Genomic DNA, 21,423 nt, shown 5'->3' on the forward strand with positions numbered 1-21,423 from the left:
AAAATGGCTACCTGCATGATAGCAGGTATCATGCTAAAAGCATTGCTCAGAGGAAGAAAAGGGACCTTTGTCCTGTATCTCTTTCTTAAAAGTGAAGAATCCTTTTCTAGAAGCTTCCCAGCAGACTTGTCATCCAGCATCACTGTCCAGAACTAGATTATATACCCGTTATCAAAACAATCACAGGCAAGGATGGTAAAGTGACCAGGACTAGTAAACCATTCATACAAGATCTATCTCTAGAACTGGGGGTGGGATCACCATCCCGAGTCACACAGGACAGGGATAGACAGAGGACCACTACTATGGTTGTGCAAGTTGTGTACTGCACAACTCCAGGAGGCCTCACTCGTAGTCAGTCATTTGTAAGGTTATTATGACAAATTTCCAGTAGATGGCAGTAAAGTGCCTGGGAAAAGGGCATCTTTTTCTGACTTCTGAAGTCACAGCAAGCAGACAAGGTAGATACCTAACACAATCAAGATTCTGTTAGAAAGAACGTGGCGGGGGTGGTGGGAAATGAGTACTTGACAGGTAATGAGAGTTCTGCAGCAGAAAGTAAATAATCTAACTTACAGTAAATCTTTTAAAATTATATATGGTAAAAAAAAAAAGAAAAAAATTATATATGGTAAATTCTATTTTAATGAAATAATCCATTCCAGGTTTAAGAAAAATCTTGAATATTTTATTCAATTCCAATATAGTTACTCTGCAAAAACAAATTAGACAAACAGATATCCTAAATTGAAAATCATGATGTACAAAACCCACTATCATTACCAAAAAAAAGTTTAAAATAAAGTGTCAAGATTGATTTTTACAAGAACAGCATTCATACATCAAAAACCTCTCTCTTTTTTATACCAAACGATTAAGGTATACTGAAAATTACTATACCTCAAGAAAATATATCAACAGATGAAATATTATCACTGAAGATTAGTCACATAAGGCATGATTAGTTTTAAGAAATTTAAATAAAATATTAAAGTTCCTTCACTATTTCTGTCAACTGCATGTCCACAGGAAAAAAAAAAGTCAAAACTAAACAGGCAGACAAATGATAAAGTTGGGAATATACAGTGATATATCAGGAATTTTTTTTTTTTTTTGAGACAAGGTCTCCATCTGTTGCCCAGGGTAGAATGCAGTGGTATGACCGTGGCTCACTGCAGCCTCAAACTCCTAGGCTCAAGCAATCCACCCTCTTCAGCCTCAGCCTACTACGTATTTGGGATTACACAGCATGCCACCACGCTAGGCTAATTTTTAAATTTTTGTAGAGATGAGGGTCCCCCTATGTTGCCTAGACTGGTCTTGAACTCCTCACCTCAAGTAATCTTCCCGCCTTGGCCTCCCAAAGTGCTAAGATTATACATGTGAGCCACTACATCTGGCCTAGAGTTTTTTTTTTTTTTTTTTTTTTTTTTTTTTGAGAGGAAGTTTTGCTCTTGTTGCTCAGGCTGGAGTGCAGTGGCACAATCTCGCCTCACTGCAACCTCCACCTCCTGAGTTCAAGCAATTCTCTTGCCTCAGCTGCCCAAGTAACTGGGATTACATGTATGTGCCACCACGCCCAGCTAATTTTGTAATTTTAGTAGAGATGGGGTTTCACCATGTTGGCCAGGCGGTCTCCAACTCCTGACCTCAGGTGATCCACTCGCCTCAGCCTCCCACAGTGCTGGGATTATAGGCATAAGCCACTGTGCCCAGCCTAGGAAGTATTTTTTAAAGTGAGAATGGGTAATCAATTTCTTCATTCCTATAACCTCGATCATGTTCTCTAAATATCAAAGCAAAACTGTACAGATGATACGATATAAAATGCAGGGGGTTTTCTTTGGATCAGTTTACACTTGAGGTCAATAATATATGCAACGTGTGCGATGAAACGGAATTCCTTTCATATCTTCCCTATGGTCACGGGCATAGTCCCATAAGTAATAATCCAGAAGAATAGAATTGATCTCTCCACTAGGTTTTTCACCCTTTTGTTCAATAAGCTCCAGAAGACAATCCCGGATCAGCTCAACACACCAAAGTGAGCACCCTCTGATTTCCACCTCTTGCCTGTCTCCATATGAGAGCATTTCTCCTGCAAGGGGGAAAAACAGTAAGAAAAAGTAATAGTCAATGACACAAAATCTACTCAGAACTTTACTGTAGAACAAAACATAGTATTTAAATGGTACTCACTTTAAAACTGTAAATCTCAGACTTTATTTTTGGTAATTTAAATCATTTCAAAATGTAGGCACTGATTTTAAATGACAAGTTCAATTCCACAAAGATAGGGGCCACATCTGGCTTGTCTCAATATTCCCAGGACCTAGCATAGCACCTTGCACATACTAGCTCCCCAATAAATATTTGATAAATGAATAAGTGGTGACCATAAATTTAAAAATATGATGGCTAGTTATTAAAAAGATGGAATTTAAAATTAGGTTTGATACCAGAAAAAAAATATTATTGCAGGCTGGGTGCAGTGCCTCACACCTGTAATGCTAGCAATTTGGGAGGTTGAGGTGGGAGGATTACTTGAGCTCAGGAGTTCGACCAGCCTGGGCAACATGACAAAACCCTGTCTCTACAAAAAATACAAAAATTAGCCAGGCATGGTGGTATGTGCCTGTAGGGACTACTCAGGAGGTTGAGGTGGGAGGGTCACTTGAGTCCAGAAGACAGAGGTTGCAGTGAGCCAAGATCAGGCCATTGCATTCCAGTCTAGGCAACAGAGCCAACCCTATCTCCAAAATAAATAAATATTTATTTGGGGAATATCTGATCTTGCAAGGTAGGTGCTGGCTGTGCCTTGCCACTGAGACTAGAGTAGGACTCATGGACCCATGTCTATATGCAGCAGTCAGATGCAAACTGTAGTGAGCTAGGTAGTGAACGTAGTACTATCCAAAGTTACTGTATGTTTCCATATTTTTCTTATGAGAGAAGTAAGGAAGTTTTATTTTTATGGGAAATCTCCTAATTTTCAAGAGTTGGAAACTAATTAAAAATTGCTGGCCGGGTGCGGTGGCTCAAGCCTGTAATCCTAGCACTTTGGGAGGCCAAGATGGGCGGATCACGAGGTCAGGAGATCGAGACCATCCTGGCTAACATGGTGAAACCCCGTCTCTACTAAAAAATACAAAACTAGCCGGGCGAGGTGGCGGGCGCCTGTAGTCCCAGCTACTCGGGAGGCTGAGGCAGGAGAATGGCGTGAACCCGGGAGGCGGAGCTTGCAGTGAGCCGAGATTGCGCCACTGCACTCCAGTCTGGGCGACAGAGCGAGACTCCGCCTCAAAAAAAAAAAAAAAAAAAATTGCTAACGTCATTTTTCAGGCCAAACATAACACAACTGCAGCTGTATTTGGCCTCTGGCCACCAAACTGCACCCCTGCACAAAGCCTCACAGTACCCAGGAGATCTTGTGATCTTAAGTAGTGTTACTTATGCCCCCATCCATCCAACTCTCCCATGGGCTTAGGCACTGGTCAGTGGAACAGATGGGGAAACAGTGATTAACCAGGTTCCTCCATTTCCTTTTTTTTTTTTTTTTTTTTGAGACGGAGTCTCGCTCTGTCGCCCGGGCTGGAGTGCAGTGGCCGGATCTCAGCTCACTGCAAGCTCCGCCTTCTGGGTTTACGCCATTCTCCTGCCTCAGCCTCCCGAGTAGTTGGGACTACAGGCGCCCGCCACCTCGCCCGGCTAGTTTTTTTGTATTTTTTTAGTAGAGACGGGGTTTCACCGTGTTAGCCAGGATGGTCTCGATCTCCTGACCTCGTGATCCGCCCGTCTCGGCCTCCCAAAGTGCTGGGATTACAGGCTTGAGCCACCGCGCCCGGCCCATTTCCTTACTTTGAACCAGGTGCTAGTATAGAAGCCCATACCTTCCCTCTTCAGTTTTCCTGTTAATCAGTTCCTCCAAATTTGACTATCAACTTGCTAAAACTGCCAAATCAACCAATAGAGTGGTCAAGGAGGCAGATGCTCCCACCCAAGTAGAGCTATTAGATAAGACCACTGCTCCACTTGGCGGCTGGAGTGTAACTTTGAGGCAGAGGTACTCAGTTAAGCAGTACTCAGGTTCCTGACCCAGGGTCATAAATGTCTGTTGTTTTAACCACTAAATTTTAGCGTAATTTGTTACACAGCAATAGATAATAGTGGTGGGTTGAACTGTGGCTCACAAAAAGATACATTCAAGTCATAACTCCTGGTACCTGTGAATTTGACTTTGTTTGGAAATAGGGACTTTGCAGATGTAATCAGGTGAAGATGAGGTCATACTGGATTAGGATCAACCTTAAATCCAATGAAGGAAAGGTGAGATCCTGTCTCTACAAAAAATGGAAAAAGTAGACAGGCATGGTGGTATGCACCTCTAGTAGCCCCAGCTAATCAGGAGGCTGAGGCTGAGAAGGGAAGATCGCTTGAGCCCAGGAGTTCGAAGCCGCAGTGAGTTATGATCATGCCACTGCACTCCAACCTTGATGACAGAGTAAGACCCTGTTTCTAAACAAAAAAGTAAGCAAGCAAGAAAAGAAGAGGATACAGGTGGGCGCAGTGGCTCATGTCTGTAATCAAAGCATTTTGGGAGGCTGAGGCGGGTGGATCACCTGAGGTCAGGAATTCGAGAGCAGCCTGACCAACATGGTGAAACCCTGTCTCTACTAAAAATACAAAAATTAGCCAGGCGTGGTGGTGGGCATCTGTAATCCCAGCTACTCAGGAGGCTGAGGTAGGAGAATCACTTGAACTTGGGAGAAGGAGGTTGCAGTGAGCCGAGATGGCACCATTGCACTGGGCAACAAGAGCAAAACTCCGTCTCAAAAAAAGAAAAAAAAAAAAAAAAAGAGGATAAGAAGAGACAGGAGAACAAGGATAAGGCCGTGATTGGTGTGATGCAGCTACAGACCAACGAATGTCAAGGACTGCTGGAGCCACAAAGTGCTGGGAAGAGGCAAGGAAGAATTATTCCCAAGAGCCTTTAGAGGAAGGACGGTCCTGCCGACATCTTGATTTCAGACTTCCATCCTCCAGAACTGTGACACAATACATTTCTGTTGCTTGAAGCCATCTAGTTTGTGGTAATTTGTTATGTCAGCCCTAGGAAACTAATGTAATAACTAATACAGCAACTTACAGTAAGGGGTAGAACATGGACTTCAGACAGAAAAAGACATTTGAGTGGACTGACAGAGATTAGAGTCAGGGAAGGTAATATGGCCCAGGTATTTGGTCTAAAAGCTGGCCCTGGAGTCACAGTGAAAAGCTAAATTTAGTCAAATTGCATTGTTAGTTTTTTATAATTGGCCAAGTACTATGTCTTCGGTGAAGAGATGTGTTAAAGACAGTGGACAGAAATCTAGGTGGCACTTCCAAGGGATGTCCCTGAGATACCCAGATGAGGGGAGAAGGGAAGGAATACCAGTGTAGCAAATCCTCAAGTTTGGAAGTACCATTGGAAGCCAGTTAAGGAAGGTCCTACCTCACCTGGTCAAACTAAGCTGGTCCTAGATTCCACTTAAGGTAGTTTTTAAAAATGAGTACACTATACTTATGTCTGTTACATTACATTTACAGTTTGTTTATTTTTGGTCTAGTTTTGCATTAAAATACTTTTTGGAAAACAAAATCCAAATTTTACTTAAATGCACTAAGTGGCAAAAGAATTTGTCCACCCTATATCAAACTGGCTAAGGATAGGAGAGTACCCTTCTAGAAGCAAGGCATAAATGGAGGCAGTAATGACTGCCAATAGATACTGGAAAAGAGCCTCTGGAGTTGAAATGGATGGGAGAAGAAAATTCTGACATCTCTATACAACTATGCTGGATGATCCCTTCTCACTACGGTTTTTCTCATAGTAGCAGAGACAATTAAGTGCTATAAAAACTGAGAAGGAGATGGACAAATCACTATGAGCAAGGACAGCATTTGAGTGAAGCCTCTGTATAGGATTTGAATTGAAAAAAAGCTGGGCGCGGCGGCTCACGCCTGCAATCCTAGCACTTTGGGAGGCTGAGGTCAGGAGTTCAAGACCAGCATGAACAACATGGAAAAATACAACCCCATCTCTACTCAAAATACAAAAATTAGCCAGGCATGGTGGCACGCACCTGTAATCCCAGCTACTTAGGAGGCTGAGGCAGGAGAATGGCTTGAACCCGAGAGGCAGAGGTTCTGGTGAGTCAAGATCATGCCACTGCACTCCAGCCTAGGCAACAGAGCATCTCAAAAAAAAGAAAAAAAAAAAAGAAAATGTGGATGACAGAAACCAAGTAAGACAATGCTTAGAGATAGGAATGAACAGTGTGTACAAAAGAAAAAAAAAAAGCAGCTTAATACTAGACTTATGAAAGATAAGCCCTGATTGCTAAACGTTGTCCCTTTTAAAGGTATCCAACAGGCCGGGCGCGGTGGCTCAAGCCTGTAATCCCAGCACTTTGGGAGGCCGAGATGGGCGGATCACGAGGTCAGGAGATCGAGACTATCCTGGCTAAGACAGTGAAACCCCGTCTCTACTAAAAAATACAAAAAACTAGCCGGGCGAGGTGGCAGGCACCTGTAGTCCCAGCTACTCGGGAGGCTGAGGCAGGAGAATGGCGTGAACCCGGGAGGCGGAGCTTGCAGTGAGCTGAGATCCGGTCACTGCACTCCAGCCTGGGCGACAGAGTGAGACTCCGTCTCAAAAAAATAAAAATAAAAATAAAGGTATCCAACAATTAGTGACCCTTGACATGAGCACTATAACAAAAAATAGCATATTCTTTTTCAAACGAGGAAATAGAAGACAAATAGATTGCCCATGGCAGCCTAAAAACCCAGTAGAGCCAACCATGGGAATAATGATACCTTTATATTCTGTGTTAATCTGATCTGGGGGATTCAAATGTATTTCACCAGAGGAAGTTATTCAATCATAGAATCTACTTCTTTTAAAAAACACATAAGGCCGGGGCGGTGGCTCACACTTGTAATTCCAGCACTTTGGGAGGCCGAGGCAGGTGGGTCACGAGGTCAGGAGATTGAGACCATCCTGGCTAACACAGTGAAACCCCATTTCTACTAAAAATACAAAAAACTAGCTGGGCAAGGTGGCAGGTGCCTGTAGTCCCAGCTACTCGGGAGGCTGAGGCAGGAGAATGGCGTGAACCCGGGAGGCGGAGCTTGCAGTAAGCTGAGATCCGGCCACTGCACTCCAGCCAGGGCAACAGAGCAAGACTCTGTCTTAAAAAAAAAAAGAAAAAATACATAAAGAGGTCAGGTGCAGTGGCTCATGCCTGTAATCCCAGCACATTGGAAGGCTGAAGTGAGAAGATTGCTTAAGCCCAGGAATTTGAGACCAGCCTGGGCACATATTTTTAAAATAAAATAAAATAAAATAAAGAAAAAAGTGGCAGAAAAATTTGAACCTAAAAGAGAAATTAACATGAAAATCATATAATTATTTTCCTCATACAAGGAAATGTTATAAGCTAATTTTCACACAAATTCTTACCAACTTTGTTGGTAAGAATTTTCAACCCAATTTACCTATACTTATTTATCATAAGGCTCCTAGTCTTGATATCAATAATCATATCCAATAATGGTGAATAAGCCAAGAGAAGCAAGTGACTTGTGCAAGATATCCCAGTGCAGACCTTGGAGTCTCTTCACTCAAAAGTCAATTCATATTACCTATCTTTCAGCCTACTCTTCATATCACCATGTAGTGTGCTCTTCAGCTTAATTAACACTTTTCAAATACTATACCTGATGAACTGTCAGTGTTACATACTCTCATGTAACATAAATTTAGGTGTCATTAGGCTATGAAATTATAATGTTCAAATAGCACAATTTTCTACAATATCCACATTTCACAGTGCAAACAAAAAGAAAAATCATTTTGTCTACATTTTACCTTTGCATTTTCCTTTACATATACTATGAACAATAAATAGTATTCTTTTTTTTTTTAAAGCAAAGGAGACCTTTTGCAAAAAAAACTAAACCGCCGGGCGTGGTGGCTCATGCCTATAATCCCAGCACTTTGGGAGGCCGAGGCGGACAGATCACGAGGTCAGGAGATCGAGACCATCCTGGCTAACACAGTGAAACCCCGTCTCTAGCAAAAATACAAAAAAATTAGCTGGGTCCGGCGGGTGCCTGTAGTCCCAGCTACTCGGGAGGCTGAGGCAGGAGAATGGCTGAACCCAGGAGGCGGAGCTTGCAGTGAGCCGAGATTGCACCACTACCCTCCAGCCTGGGCGATGGAGCAAGACTCCGTCTCAAAAAAACAAAACAAAACAAAACAAAACAAAAAAAACTAAACCAAGATCCAACAATTCATAGTATAACAAAGAATGACTTAAAGTTGCAAACCTTTGAGAAGCTTCTTCAGTAGTTCATCAGAGTATTTCAGGGCTCCAAGATGAGCAAGAACCTGAGGTAATCTATAATCAGCAAACATGGTGATACTGGAGATGTCCTTAAAGCAGCCATCTCCTTTTCCTTCCAATACACTCCACGTATCTGCTACAAGGATTTGGGCTCGTTTGTAAAAAGAAACTCTTTTCCCCTGATGAATGAAGAGAATATGAATGTTATCTGGGTATCTGAAAGCTTTATATATGCTATTTTTTAAAGGTGAAGGTTGAAACATTTTTTAAAAGGCAGAATAATCTTACTTTGTTAGTAAGAATTTATAGATTGGCTGGGCACATGGCTCCCGCCTGTAATCCCAGCACTTTGGGAGGCTGAAGTGGGCAGATTGCTTGAGCCCAGGAGTTCAACCAGTCTGTGAAACATGGCATAATTCCATCTCTACAAAAAACAAAAAATTAGCTGAGCTGGGCGTGGTGGCACACATCTATGGTCCCAGATACTCAGGAGGTAAGGTGGGAGAATCGCCTGAGCCTGGGAGGTCAAGGCTGCAGTGAACCGTGATCACACCACTGCAATCCAGTCTGGGTGACACAGGCAGACCCAGTCTCAAAAAAAACAAGAATTCATAGATCTTTTACAGGAAACAAAAGGATTTAATAAACATTAAATTTTCTATCATTCCAAACTCACTTCCCATTTTTAAAGGCACATAAAATACAATTTATGTAATCTTGATACTACTAAGTATTATCTTTCAATGAAAATACTGCATATACACATTCCTGCAATATAATCCAAGGGCTTATTATTTTAAATGTGTAGATAGCATTCCTTTTGAAAGTTTCTTAAATTAAAACACGTCTGTTTTTCTGATTGCAATATAATTGACATTAATTGTATAATATACAGCAAAGTATAGGCCAGGAGTGGTGGCTCATGCCTGTAATCCCAGCACTTTGGGAGGAGACGCGGGAGGATCACGAGGTCAGGAGTTTGAGACCAGCCTGGCCAACATGGTAAAACTCCACCTCTACTAAAAATACAGAAATTAGCTGGGTGTGGTGGCGAGCACCTGTAGTCCCAGACTCAGGGGGCTGAGGCAGAAGAATTGCTTGAACTCGGGTGGCGACGGGTGCAGTGAGTCGAGATCATACCACTGTACTCCAGCCTGGGCGATAGAGCAAGGCTCTGTCTCAAAAAAAAGCAACATATAAAGAATCATCATCCATAAGCTCAGGTCTGAAGAGAACTACAACATTCATTTTTAACTGTTTCCTTTCAGATAATATGATTAACTTATTTTATAAAGACATTAATTGATCAACAGCTAGAAAATGATAATATTTACCAACTTTGGAAATGGTCAAAGTTGATATGTAAGTCCAAATATGAAAATAAAATAGCCAATTATATTTATACATAGAAAAGACAAATTTAACCAAGCATTAGTGGGTTATAATTTAACTCAAAAATTCTAGTTAAGTGTGGTGGCTTACACTTGTAATCCCATCAACTTGGGAGGCCGAAGCAGGAGGATTGTTTGAAGCCAGAAGTTCAAGACCAGCCTGGGCAACGATGAAACTCCATCTCTACAAAACATGGCGAAATCCTGTCTCTACAACCACCACACCTGGCTAATTTTCGTATTTTAGTAGAGATGGGCTTTCACCATGTTGGCCAGGCTGGTCTCAAACTCCTGACCTCAGGCAATCTGCCTGCCTTGGCCTCCCAAAGTGCTGGGATTACAGGTGTGAGCCACTATGCCCAGCCTACAAAAAAAATATATATTTTTAATTAGCCAGGTGTGGTGGCACGTGCCTGTAGTCTCAGCTACTCACCAGGCTGAGGCAGGGGGATTGCTTGAGACTGGGAGGTAGAGGCTGCAGTGAGCTATGATCACATCACTGAACTCCAGCCTGGGCAACTGACTGAGGCACTATCTCAAAAAAAAAAAAAAACTCAAAAAAACTCTGTAAATCTACAAATGCAAATCAGCCTAAACTATGGAAAAACATAGATAATTACAATCGACTACTAGTCCTAATACCAATAGTAATAATCTTAAATCATGTTTTATAAATGTTATGTTTATCAATATTACTAGCTCCCAAAATATATCTTGACCACCTTGGAGGAGAATATTTTAACTTGTAAATGACATAAACAAATAAATACGAGACTAAAAGTTTAAGGAAAGGCTCTATACAAAAATTCCTTAAGATGATACTACAGATTCTTTTATTTACTAACAAAACGCAATGATATGCTATCATAACAAGAAATAACCTAATATTGCTTAACCTTAAGATATGCCTATTGTAACAGATCCAGACCTATTTTTTTTTTTTTTTTTTTGAGACGGAGTCTCGCTCTGTCGCCCAGACTGGAGTGCAGTGGCCAGATCTCAGCTCACTGCAAGCTCCGCCTCCCGGGTTTACGCCATTCTCCTGCCTCAGCCTCGTGAGTAGCTGGGACTACAGGCGCCCGCCACCACGCCTGGCTAGTTTTTTTGTATTTTTTAGTAGAGACGGGGTTTCACCATGTTAGCCAGGATGGTCTCGATCTCCTGACCTTGTGATCCGCCCGTCTCGGCCTCCCAAAGTGCTGGGATTACAGGCTTGAGCCACTGTGCCCAGCCCAGACCTATTTTTATTATACTAAATAAATTAAAACTTCTAAAGCTACATTTAACAAAGTCAGAATTCGTTTTCCAGAGCAAATACACATGTTCATTTTCTGACATGGCGTAATGTCTCTAAATTAAATTGAGGGGCTGAAGGAACAAATCACAATTTAAAACATTCCTACATTACGCTATCACCCTATATTCCTAAACCTATCTAAATATGACAACTTGGCAATTGTTCCTCTATATAAACTAGATTCATATATGGCAACCAGGTTTCTAGTTCAAGTCTAGTTTATAAAACAGCACAAGACATGGCTGGGCACAGTGGCTCATGCCTGTAATCCCAGCACTTTGGGAGGCCAAGACGGGAGGATCACCTGAGGTTGAGAGTACGAGACCAGCTGACCAACATGGAGAAACCCCGTCCCTACTTAAAAAAAAAATACAAAATTAGCCAGGCATGATGGCACATGCCTGTAATCCCAGTCACTCGGGAGGCTGAGGCAGGAGAATCACTTGAATCTGGGAGGCGGAGGCTGTGGTGAGCCGAGATCATGCCATTGCATTCCAGCCTGGGCAACAAGAGTGAAACTCCGTCTTGAGGAAGAAAAAACATAAAAAACAGCAAGACTTAAGACTTAATTTATAAAAATGTCTATCAAACACAATTACTACACTATAAAGTTTATTATAATAGAAGCCATTATCTGCTATTTTTAACAAGATTCATAGAGCAAAATGGAAAAAACTAGCAATCAAACTTACGTAACAACCCACAGGGAAAAAAACAAAAAATAAAAATAACAAAATCAGTGCTAGCATCTAAGAAAACATATAAATGATCACGTCACTGCTGTTTCCATGGTAGCAGACAGTATATATAAAGAATAGATTATAATAGATATAATAATATATTAAGATAAAAAAGGACAAAAAGATTTAAGGGAGGAATCAAAAATAAATTCAAGTCATCTGTAAAACATTTTCCTTTTTTTTTTTTTTGGAGACGATGTCTTGCTCTGTTGCCCAGGCTGGAGTGCAATGGTGCGATCTCGGCTCACTGCAACCTCCACCTCCCGGGTTCAAGCCGTTCTCCTGCCTTAGCCCTCCTAAGTAGCTGAGATTACAGGCATGAGCCACCACACCTGGCTAATTTTTGTATTTTTAGTAGAGATGGGGTTTCACCATGTGTGCCAGGCTGGTCTCGAACTCCTGACCTTGTGATTCACCCGCCTCGGTCTCCCAAAGTGCAGGGATTACAGGCATGAGCCACCGCGCCCGGCCATCTACAAAACATTTTCTTGGTAAGTTCATTATGGTTTTGGAAATCAAATGATTTTGTAATCAAATTCTGGATCTCTAAAATATTAACTGGTATCACTAAAAATACTAGTAAATCTCCAAATAACAATTGCTTACATGTTTCATGATATTGTTTTGTGATTTAAATATTTTTTAAATAGTACCTTTATAAAATAATTGTCAATAAAAAGCTCTATGACCATGAGTTAATTTTTTTCTTTTCTTTTTTTTTTTTTGAGACGGAGTCTCGCTCTGTCGCCCAGGCTGGAGTGGAGTGGCCGGATGTCAGCTCACTGCAAGCTCCGCCTCCCGGGTTGACGCCACTCTCCTGCCTCAGCCTCCCGAGTAGCTGGGACTACAGGTGCCTGCCACCTCGCCCGGCTAGTTTTTTGTATTTTTTAGTAGAGACGGGGTTTCACGGTGTTAGCCCGGATGGTCTCGATCTCCTGACCTCGTGATCCGCCCGTCTCGGCCTCCCAAAGTGCTGGGATTATAGGCTTGAGCCACCGCGCCTGGCAATTTTTTTTTCTTTTTTTTTTTTTTGAGACAGGGCCTCACTGCCGCCCAGGTTGTGGATCGATTACGGCTCACTCCAGCCTTGACCTCCCCAGGCTCAAGCAATCCTCCCATCTCAGCCTCCTGAAGAGCTGGCACTATAGGTGTTCACCACCAAGGCCAGTTACTTTTTTTGTTATTTTGCAGAGATGAGGTTTCCCCATGTTGCCCAGGCTGGTCTTGAATTCCTGGGCTCAAGTGATCTACCCGCCTTGGCCTCCCAAGGTTCTAGGATTACAGGCAAGAGCCATCACACTGGGACATTTAAGTTTTTTGAAAAAATTCTTCCATAATTTTATCATGAATAAATAGAAAGTTCAAGGATTACCAATACTTAAGAACAACATAGGCCAAGTGCGGTGGCTCACGCCTGTAATCCCAGCACTTTGGGAGGCTGAGGTGGGCAGATCACCTGAGGTCAGGAGTTCAAGACCAGCCTGGCCAACATGGTGAAACCCTGCCTCTACAAAAATATAAAAATTGTGGCCGGGCACGGTGGCTCAAGCCTGTAATCCCAGCACTTTGGGAGGCCGAGACGGGTGGATCGCGAGGTCAGGAGATCGAGACCAACCTAGCTAACACGGCGAAACCCCGTCTCTACTAAAAAAATACAAAAAACTAGCCGGGCGAGTTGGCGGGCGCCTGTAGTCCCAGCTACTTGGGAGGCTGAGGCAGGAGAATGGCGTAAACCCGGGAGGCGGAGCTTGCAGTGAGCTGAGATCCGGCCACTGCACTCCAGCCTGGGCGACAGAGCGAGACTCCGTCTCAAAAAAAAAAAAAACAAAACAAAAAAACAAAACAAAACAAAAAATAAAATAAAAATAAAAATTGACCGGGCATGATGGCAAGGCGCCTGTAATCCCAGCTACTCGGGAGCTTAGGTGGGAGAATAGCTTCAACCCAGGAGGCGGAGGTTGCAATGAACTGAGATTGCGCCATTACACGCCAGCAAGACTCCGTCTCAAAAAAAAAAAACAAAAAACAAAACAAAGGCCAGCGCGGTGGCTCACGCCTGTAATCCCAACACTTTGGGAGGTCAAGGTGGGTGGATCACCTGAGGTCAGGAGTTCGAGACCAGCCTGGCCAACATGGTGAAACCCCATCTCTACTAATATACAAAAATTAGCCTGGCATGGTGGTGTGTGCCTCTAATCCCAGCTAACTAAGGAGGCTGAGGCAGAAGAATCGCTAGAACCCAGGAGGCGGAGGTTGCTGTGAGCAGAGATCATGCCATTGCACTCCAGCCTGGGCGAAAGAGGGAGACTCTGTCTCAAAAAACAACAACAATACCACTAAAAATAAAAAATAAAATGTTATCTATTGAAATATCAAACAGCTGTTTTTTATATTTATCAGTATGTCACAGTAACAATTTGTTAATTAGAACTTCTACAAAGTACTGGATTACTCTAAATCAGAGTAACTTGAAGAGCTTAAAAAATAGCTCTTTGAGGTGGTGGTGTTTTTTTTTGAGGGTGGTGTTTTGGAAATATATCTGAATTTTAAGGCTCCTAAGTGATTCTGGGGCACAGCCAGGTTGGGAAATCACTGATCTAAATCTGTCTAAGTTAAAAATTGTTAACTTTATTCATCTGTTCACGTCTAAAAATGAATGATAATCTCAGTAAACAGGTATACATTAAAATCACATGACTAGTTTGTGCAAATTGTTTATTTTTATTTATTTACTTTTTGGGGACAAGGTCTTGCTCTTCCAGGCTGGAGGAGAGTAGAACTATCATAGCTCACTGCAGCCTCCACCTCCTGGGCTCAAGCAATCCTCCTGCCTCGGCCTCCTGAGTAGCTAGAACCACAGGCATGCAACCACGCCTGGCTAGTTTTTAAATTTTTTGTAGAAACGGAGTCTCACGTGTTGCCCAGGCTGGTCTTGAACTCCTGGGCTCAAGCAATCCACTTATCTCAGTCACCCAATGTGTTGGGATTATGGGCTTGAGCCACCATGGCTAGCCCATTTTGGGGATTTTTCTGTAAAACTGTATTTTAGAAACAAGTACTCATGAGAAATGGTTTCTGTACCAATTTTCATTTAAAAATGTATCAGATTGGGTTGGGCGCTGTGGCTCACGCCTGTAATCCCAGAACTTTGGGAGGCCAAGGCGGGTGGATCACAGGGTCAGGAGTTCAAGATCAGCTTGGCCAACATTGTGAAACCCCATCTCTACTAAAAATACAAAAATTAGCCATGCATGGTAGTGGGTGCCTGGAATCCCAGCTACTCGGGAGACTGAGGCAGAGAACTGCTTGAACCCGGGAGGCGGAGGTTGCAGTGAGCAGAGATGGTGCCACTGCACTCCAGCCTGGGTGACAGAGTAAGACTCCATCTCAAAAAAAAGTATCAGATTGGCTGGGCATGGTAGTTGAAGCCTGTAATTCCAGCACTTTGGGAAGCTGAGGCAGGCAGATCACTTGAGGTCAGGAGTTCAAGACCAGCCTGGCCAACATGGTGAAACCCTGTTTCTACCAAAAATACAAAATTAGCCAGGCATGGTGGTGGGTGCCTGTAATCCCAGCTACTTGGGAGACTGAAGCAGGAGAATCGTTTGAACCCAGGAGGTGGAGGTTGTAGTGAGCTAAGATACTGCCACTTTCTGGTACATTTTTAAAAAATTGAACTTTTCAGCAAAGCAAAACCAAAGCACTGTGCTATAAATGAAATGCAGTTCTTTATAGCAGTATGAGAACAGACTAATACAATTGTATTCTTTTTTTTTTTTCTCTTGAGATGGAGTCTTGCTCCTATCCTCCAGGCTGGAGTGCAGTGACTGGTATGATCTCAGCTCATTACAACCTCCAGCTCCTGGGTTCAAGCGATTCTCCTGCCTCAGCCCCCTGAGTAGCTGGGATTACAGGCACCCACCACTACCCCCGGCTAATTTTTACATTTTTAGTAGAGATGGGGTTTCACCATGTTGGCCAGGCTGGTCTTGAACTCCTGACCTTGTGATCCACTCACCTCGGTCCCCCAAAGTGCTGGGATTACAGACGTGAGCCACTACGCCTGGCCAATTTATTTTTTTATTTTATTTTATTTATTTTTTTTTTTTGAGACGGAGTCTCGCTCTGTCGCCCGGGCTGGAGTGCAGTGGCCGGATCTCAGCTCACTGCAAGCTCCGCCTCCCGGGTTTACGCCATTCTCCTGCCTCAGCCTCCCACGTAGCTGGGACTACAGGCACCCGCCACCTCGCCCGGCTAGTTTTTTGTATTTTTTAGTAGAGACGGGGTTTCACCGTGTTAGCCAGGATGGTCTCGATCTCCTGACCTCGTGATCCGCCCGCCTCGGCCTCCCAAAGTGCTGGGATTACAGGCTTGAGCCACCGTGCCCGGCCTTATTTTATTTTTTTGAAATGGAGTCCAGCTCTGTCGCCCAGGCTGGAGTGTGGTGGCATAATCTCGGCTCACTGCAACCTCCACCTCCCAGGTTCAAAAGATTCCAAAAGAATTTTACAAAAACAAAATCCAGGTGCAGCCTGTGAGGGTCCAACAAAATAATCATCATTTGTTCAAGTACACTGTTTATGAAAAAGAAAACATAAAATATATATACAGTATACTGAACTTTGCAAGAATACTTCTGTTTTTTGAGATAGAGTCTAATTCTGTCTCGCCCAGGCTGGAGTGCAGTGGTGCAATCTGGGCTCACTGCAGCCTCCACCTCCTGGGTTCAAGCAATTCTCCTGTCTCAGCCTCCTAAGCAGCTGGGACTACAGGTGCATGCAACCACACCCAGCTAACTTTTGTATTTTTAGGAGAGATGGGGTTTCTCCATGTTGGCAGGCTGATCTTGAGCTCCTGACCTCAGGTGATCCACCCACCTCGGCCTCCCAAAGTGCTGGGATTACAGGTGTGAGCCACTGAGCCCAGCCAGAAATACTTTTTATTAGGGAGAGGTTAGTATACATTCTGATCTTCATCCAATAAAGTAACCTTCTTGAAGTACTAAAAATGCCTAATTTTCCATAAGGAGAACATTACATGGAGGGTTCCATGTTTTTTAGGTTTGAAACATTTTAAAAGAAAAAAAAAAGACAAAAGTAAAGAATGAAATACTGATTAGAAAATATAAGAAATGAGAAACCCTGTCTCTACTAAAAAGACAAAAAAAATTAGCCAGGCGTGGTGGCATGCGCCTGTAGTCCCAGCTATTTGGGAGGCAGAGGCAGGAGAATAGCTTGAACTGGGAGGCGGAGGTTGCAGTGAGCTCAGATCATGGCACTGCACTCTAGCCTGGGAGTCAAAGCAAGACTCCATCTGAGGGGTGCAGGGAAAGGCCGGGCATGGTGGCTCACATCTGTAATCCCAGCACTTTGGGAGGCCAAGATGGGTGGATCACGAGGTCAGGAATTCAAGACCAGCCTGGCCAACATGGTGAAACCCCGTCTCTACTAAAAATACAAAAATTAGCCAGGTGCAGTGGCAGGCGTCTGTAATCCCAGCTACTTGGGAGACTGAGGCAGGTGAATCGCCTGAACCCGGGAGGCAGTTAGTTAGAAGTGAGCCGAGATCGCGCCACTGCCACTCTAGCTTGGGTGACAGAGTAAGACTCCATCTCGAAAAAAAAAAAAAAAAAAGAAAGAAATGATGCCAGACGTGGTGGCTCATGCCTGTAATCACAATACTTTGGGAGACTAAGGCGGGCGGATCACTTGAGGTCGGGAGTTTGAGACCAGCCTGGCCAACATAGTGAAACCCCATCTCTACTAAAAATACAAAAAATTAGCCGGGCATGGTGGCGCATCCGAGTAATCCCAGCTACTCGGGAGGCTGAGGCAGGAGAATCGCTTGAACCCGGGAGGTAGAGGTTGCAGTGAGCCAAGATCACGCCATTGCACACCAGCCTGGGCAACAAGAGCAAAACTCTGTCTCAAACAAACAAACAAAAAGAAAACGTAAAGAAATGACTTGGAAACACTACTTAATTTTGTTAGTTTCTTCCACAAGGAATTTAAGTTTTTATTCTCAAAATGAGTCCTGGAAGTAAAAGAGTTAACTCTGAGACGATTAAGTCTTCTTAAATCCCCAACAGAAGCAACTCACCTCAAACAGAGTCACATCTCTGTAAGAAGGAAAACTTTCAACCACCAGGTGCATTAACTTCTGCGCACTATTCTCACTTTCTCGGACGCAGTTGAGAAAAGAGCCTCCAAACTTCTCCAGCAGAATTTTCCCGGTTTCATTGAGAATCCGATGCCTCTCTTCTACTAAAGGCATGGAAACGTCTGTGTCAGAACGAAGTATATTCCGAACCTGATCCAGGGTCACTGTCGCGTAGTACGAGGCACTAGTTATTGGTATCCCTTTAGTGAAAAAAATAAAATTCAGAGGACCAATGTCATACTCTTATATTCATCAAACCCTTGCTTTTACAACATGGAATATGAAACCAAATGAGTGTTATAGGAATGCACCAAAAGTCGATGAACAAAAAATCTAAAGCAAAACTCTCATTTTCTACTTGTTCATCTGTGCTTATTCACCCATTTCTAACTACTGCAATATTACATCAGATGTATTTTGAGTAAATGGCTTTTATAACATCAGTCCTTTTGTTCTTCAGGCGTCATTCAAATGGCATTCTTTATAAAACTGACTTTTATGCTACTGTAACTTTTATGCTGCAATGATAAATATTAACATCATTTCCCACTAAAATACGCCCCTTTTCATACTTCTATTTTAAGTAGGACTTGCAACGAACTTCAGGTTCGCTTCCCATTATTCCATCTCCCAGACCGCTCCTTGGAACCCCGCTACACGCTCCCCACGTAAATGGAAACCTCAAAGGCTATTAGGTCCGACAGCGAGTATGGCACCAACCTTCGTCGAGGGCTCTGTTGATGGCGGCGCACAGGGACCAGTACCCACTGTACGTTCTCCCTCTGTATATCACCACACACTTGTGCTCGTCCTGCTCCGACCAAAAGGAGAAGTTGAGCGTGTCTGTCACGAACACCCAGTTGACCGCGGCCTCGTCGGCCGCCTTGGGGTTCAGTTCATGAAGGGCTTTCCACCCCTCCACGCGCAGCTCTGGCCCCGCCGCCTTGGCCAGCAGCAGCTCTGCCACCCTCCGTACGCCTCCGCTGTCAATAAACACATCCCGACTGTTTTCTGCGATGAATTTAGAGGATTCCCTGGGATTTAGGAGCCCGTCCATTCTGCCCTTCGGGACCGGGCGGGCCAAACTCTTTTCCCGCCCTAGGCGGGTCAAGGTCCACTCTACGCCTCGCGCTACACGAACCGTGGGATCACAGGGCCTAAACAAGGTCCCGCCCTGCTAGGGAGTGGCACTAAGAACTTAGTGCAGCCAAGGTAAAGTCCTCTCCCGCGGCGCTGCCCCGATTAGGAAACCAGAGACCGCGGGGTAGCTCGCTGGGCCAAGGCCGCAAGCACTTCCGGGAAAGCGGTCCCGTTCACGCCCTCTCGGGCGCGCTCCCAGGCTTCGCTTCCGGTTCCGAAGGTCTGGAAACTGCCAAGGTCTGGCGTTCACCGGCAGTGAGTTGCCCACCGTGTTAGGTTGGTTTTGCCATGTTGTGCCTTTTCCTACCTTGCGTCGAACAGGAGGGACTCGAAGAGTCGGGCGACTCTCTGCCGTGGCGTGGATCGCAATGCCCCTACCCGGCTCCCGCCCCTCTCCTTTCCCGCAGCCTGGGCAAGACACCTTTGGCAACGCCCCGCATCCGGGCTCCTTGGCCTGGAGGAGAATTATAGCCGTAGTTCTGGTTGCTGAGGACTGAGCCACCCCAGACTGCGACATGGGGCGGCGGTGCCTCCTTCCCCAAGCCCCAGGGAGTCGGATTTTTTTTTTTTTTTTAAGTGAATTCCTGGCGCACTTGGCTGAACGCACGTTAGGATTAGTTGGAAGGTTTGGAGAAATGGATGAGGAAACAAATGTATTAAATTGTTAAATTAACCTTGTGTGCCTGGCAGTGTACTCAAGTACTAAATCTCACCTAGGCTGGGTCATGACAAAAGCGGCAATTGTGATCCCGCTTTTGCAAGTGAAGCTGAATGGTTCCTTGATTAGCCCCCATCACAGCAATGGTTTGGGGCAGGTTTTAAACCTTTGATAACTGAGCCCCCTAAATCGAGGGCACTTTATGAGCCAATCACCAGTGCCAGTTTCTGGTCAAATAGTGACTGTATCAGTGGCCCTACTGAGAAGACATTAAAAAATAGGAAATAAGTGTCTCACAACTGCAAACTTATACAAGTGCGTTATATTAGGAGAGAGGTGTAGAAGCCAGTTTAGTCATGATCCAAATTTGCCTGGTGATGAAGTTTTAGTATAAAGGTATGCATTTTTATTTCCTTTTGGAGACTTAAATCTCCATGTATAACAAAACGTTCACACCTTTGAAAATCACCTATTAAAAATAATCATCAGTACTCATCTCTAGTCACGGACAGGAAAATCTCTTCCTTGGCATTTTTGGAGGATTTGGAACTTTTATATTTGTTTGTTTGTTTGAGACAGAGTCTTGCCCTGTTTCCCAGGCTGGAGTGCAATGGCATGATCTCAGCTCACTGCAACCTCCACCTCCCAGGTTCAATTGATTCTCCTGCCTCAGCCTCCCAAGTAGCTGGGATTATAGGCGCCCCCCACCACACCTGACTAATTTTTGTATTTTTGGTAGACATGGGGTTTCCCCATGTTGGCCAGGCTGGTCTCCAACTCCTGACCTCAGATGATCTGCCCTCCTGGGCCTGCCAAATGGAGCTTTTTTTTTTTGAGAGGGAGTCTTGCTCTGTCGCCCAGACTGGAGTGCAGTGGCACAATCTCGGCTCACTGCAATCTCTGCCTCCTGGGTTCAAGCAATTCTCCTGCCTCAGCCTCCCGAGTAGCTGGGATTACAGGCGCCCGCCACCACGCCCGGCTAATTTTTGTATTTTTAGTAGGACAGGGTTTCACCATGTTGGCCGGGCTGGTCTCGAACTCCTGATCTCAGGTGATCCGCCCGTCTTGGCATCCCAAAATGCTGGGATTACAGGCGTGAGCCACTGCACCTGGCCCCAGATGGAGCTTTTAAATTTGACAGCTGTTACCCTAGAAAAGCAGATCTTCATCCTTCCAGTTTCTTCATTTTGGTAAGAAAAAAGAACTTTAAGGACTCCACTATGATATGTTTTCCGGAAAAAGTCACTAGTACATTAATACAGTTGTTAAAGAAATGTAAGTCTGTTGGCTTGGGATTTTTCCTTTCTACCAGAGCACCTAAGTCTTGGGAGACAAATTGATTTAGCAAGGAAATCTAGCAATCTGCAAAAGAATCCAGAAGGGTAAATAACTTAGACCCTTTTCTTTCACTGAGGTTTATTGATAGAAAAAAGTCAAACGCTGGCCAGGTGTGGTGACCCACGCCTGTAATCCCACCTTTTTGGGAGGCCAAGGCAGGCGGATCACTTGAGGGCAGGAGTTCAAGGCCAGCCTGAGCAACATGGGAAAACCTTTTCTCTAACAAAAACACAAAAAATTAGATGGGTGTGGTGGCATGCGCCAGTGGTTCCAGCTTCTAGGGAGACTGAGGCGGGAGGATCATCTGAGC

The 21,423-nt window shown here is 44.1% G+C and overlaps 1 protein-coding gene across 1 annotated transcript; it reads right to left on the reverse strand.

Moving 5' to 3' along the window:
* Positions 1-666: 666 nt before the first annotated feature.
* Positions 667-19,461, reverse strand: C16H9orf64 (chromosome 16 C9orf64 homolog). Its single transcript, XM_010384018.2, has 4 exons — positions 18,698-19,461; positions 17,918-18,177; positions 8,374-8,569; positions 667-2,098 (listed from the first exon to the last, which is right to left on the reverse strand). Exons 1-4 carry the CDS (start codon positions 19,032-19,034, stop codon positions 1,866-1,868), a joined length of 1,026 nt encoding a protein of 341 aa, XP_010382320.2. The 5' UTR covers positions 19,035-19,461; the 3' UTR covers positions 667-1,865.
* Between the last annotated feature and the right edge of the window lie 1,962 nt (positions 19,462-21,423).

This window comes from Rhinopithecus roxellana, chromosome 16 (assembly GCF_007565055.1).
Source record: "Rhinopithecus roxellana isolate Shanxi Qingling chromosome 16, ASM756505v1, whole genome shotgun sequence".
Lineage (NCBI taxonomy): Eukaryota > Metazoa > Chordata > Mammalia > Primates > Cercopithecidae > Rhinopithecus > Rhinopithecus roxellana.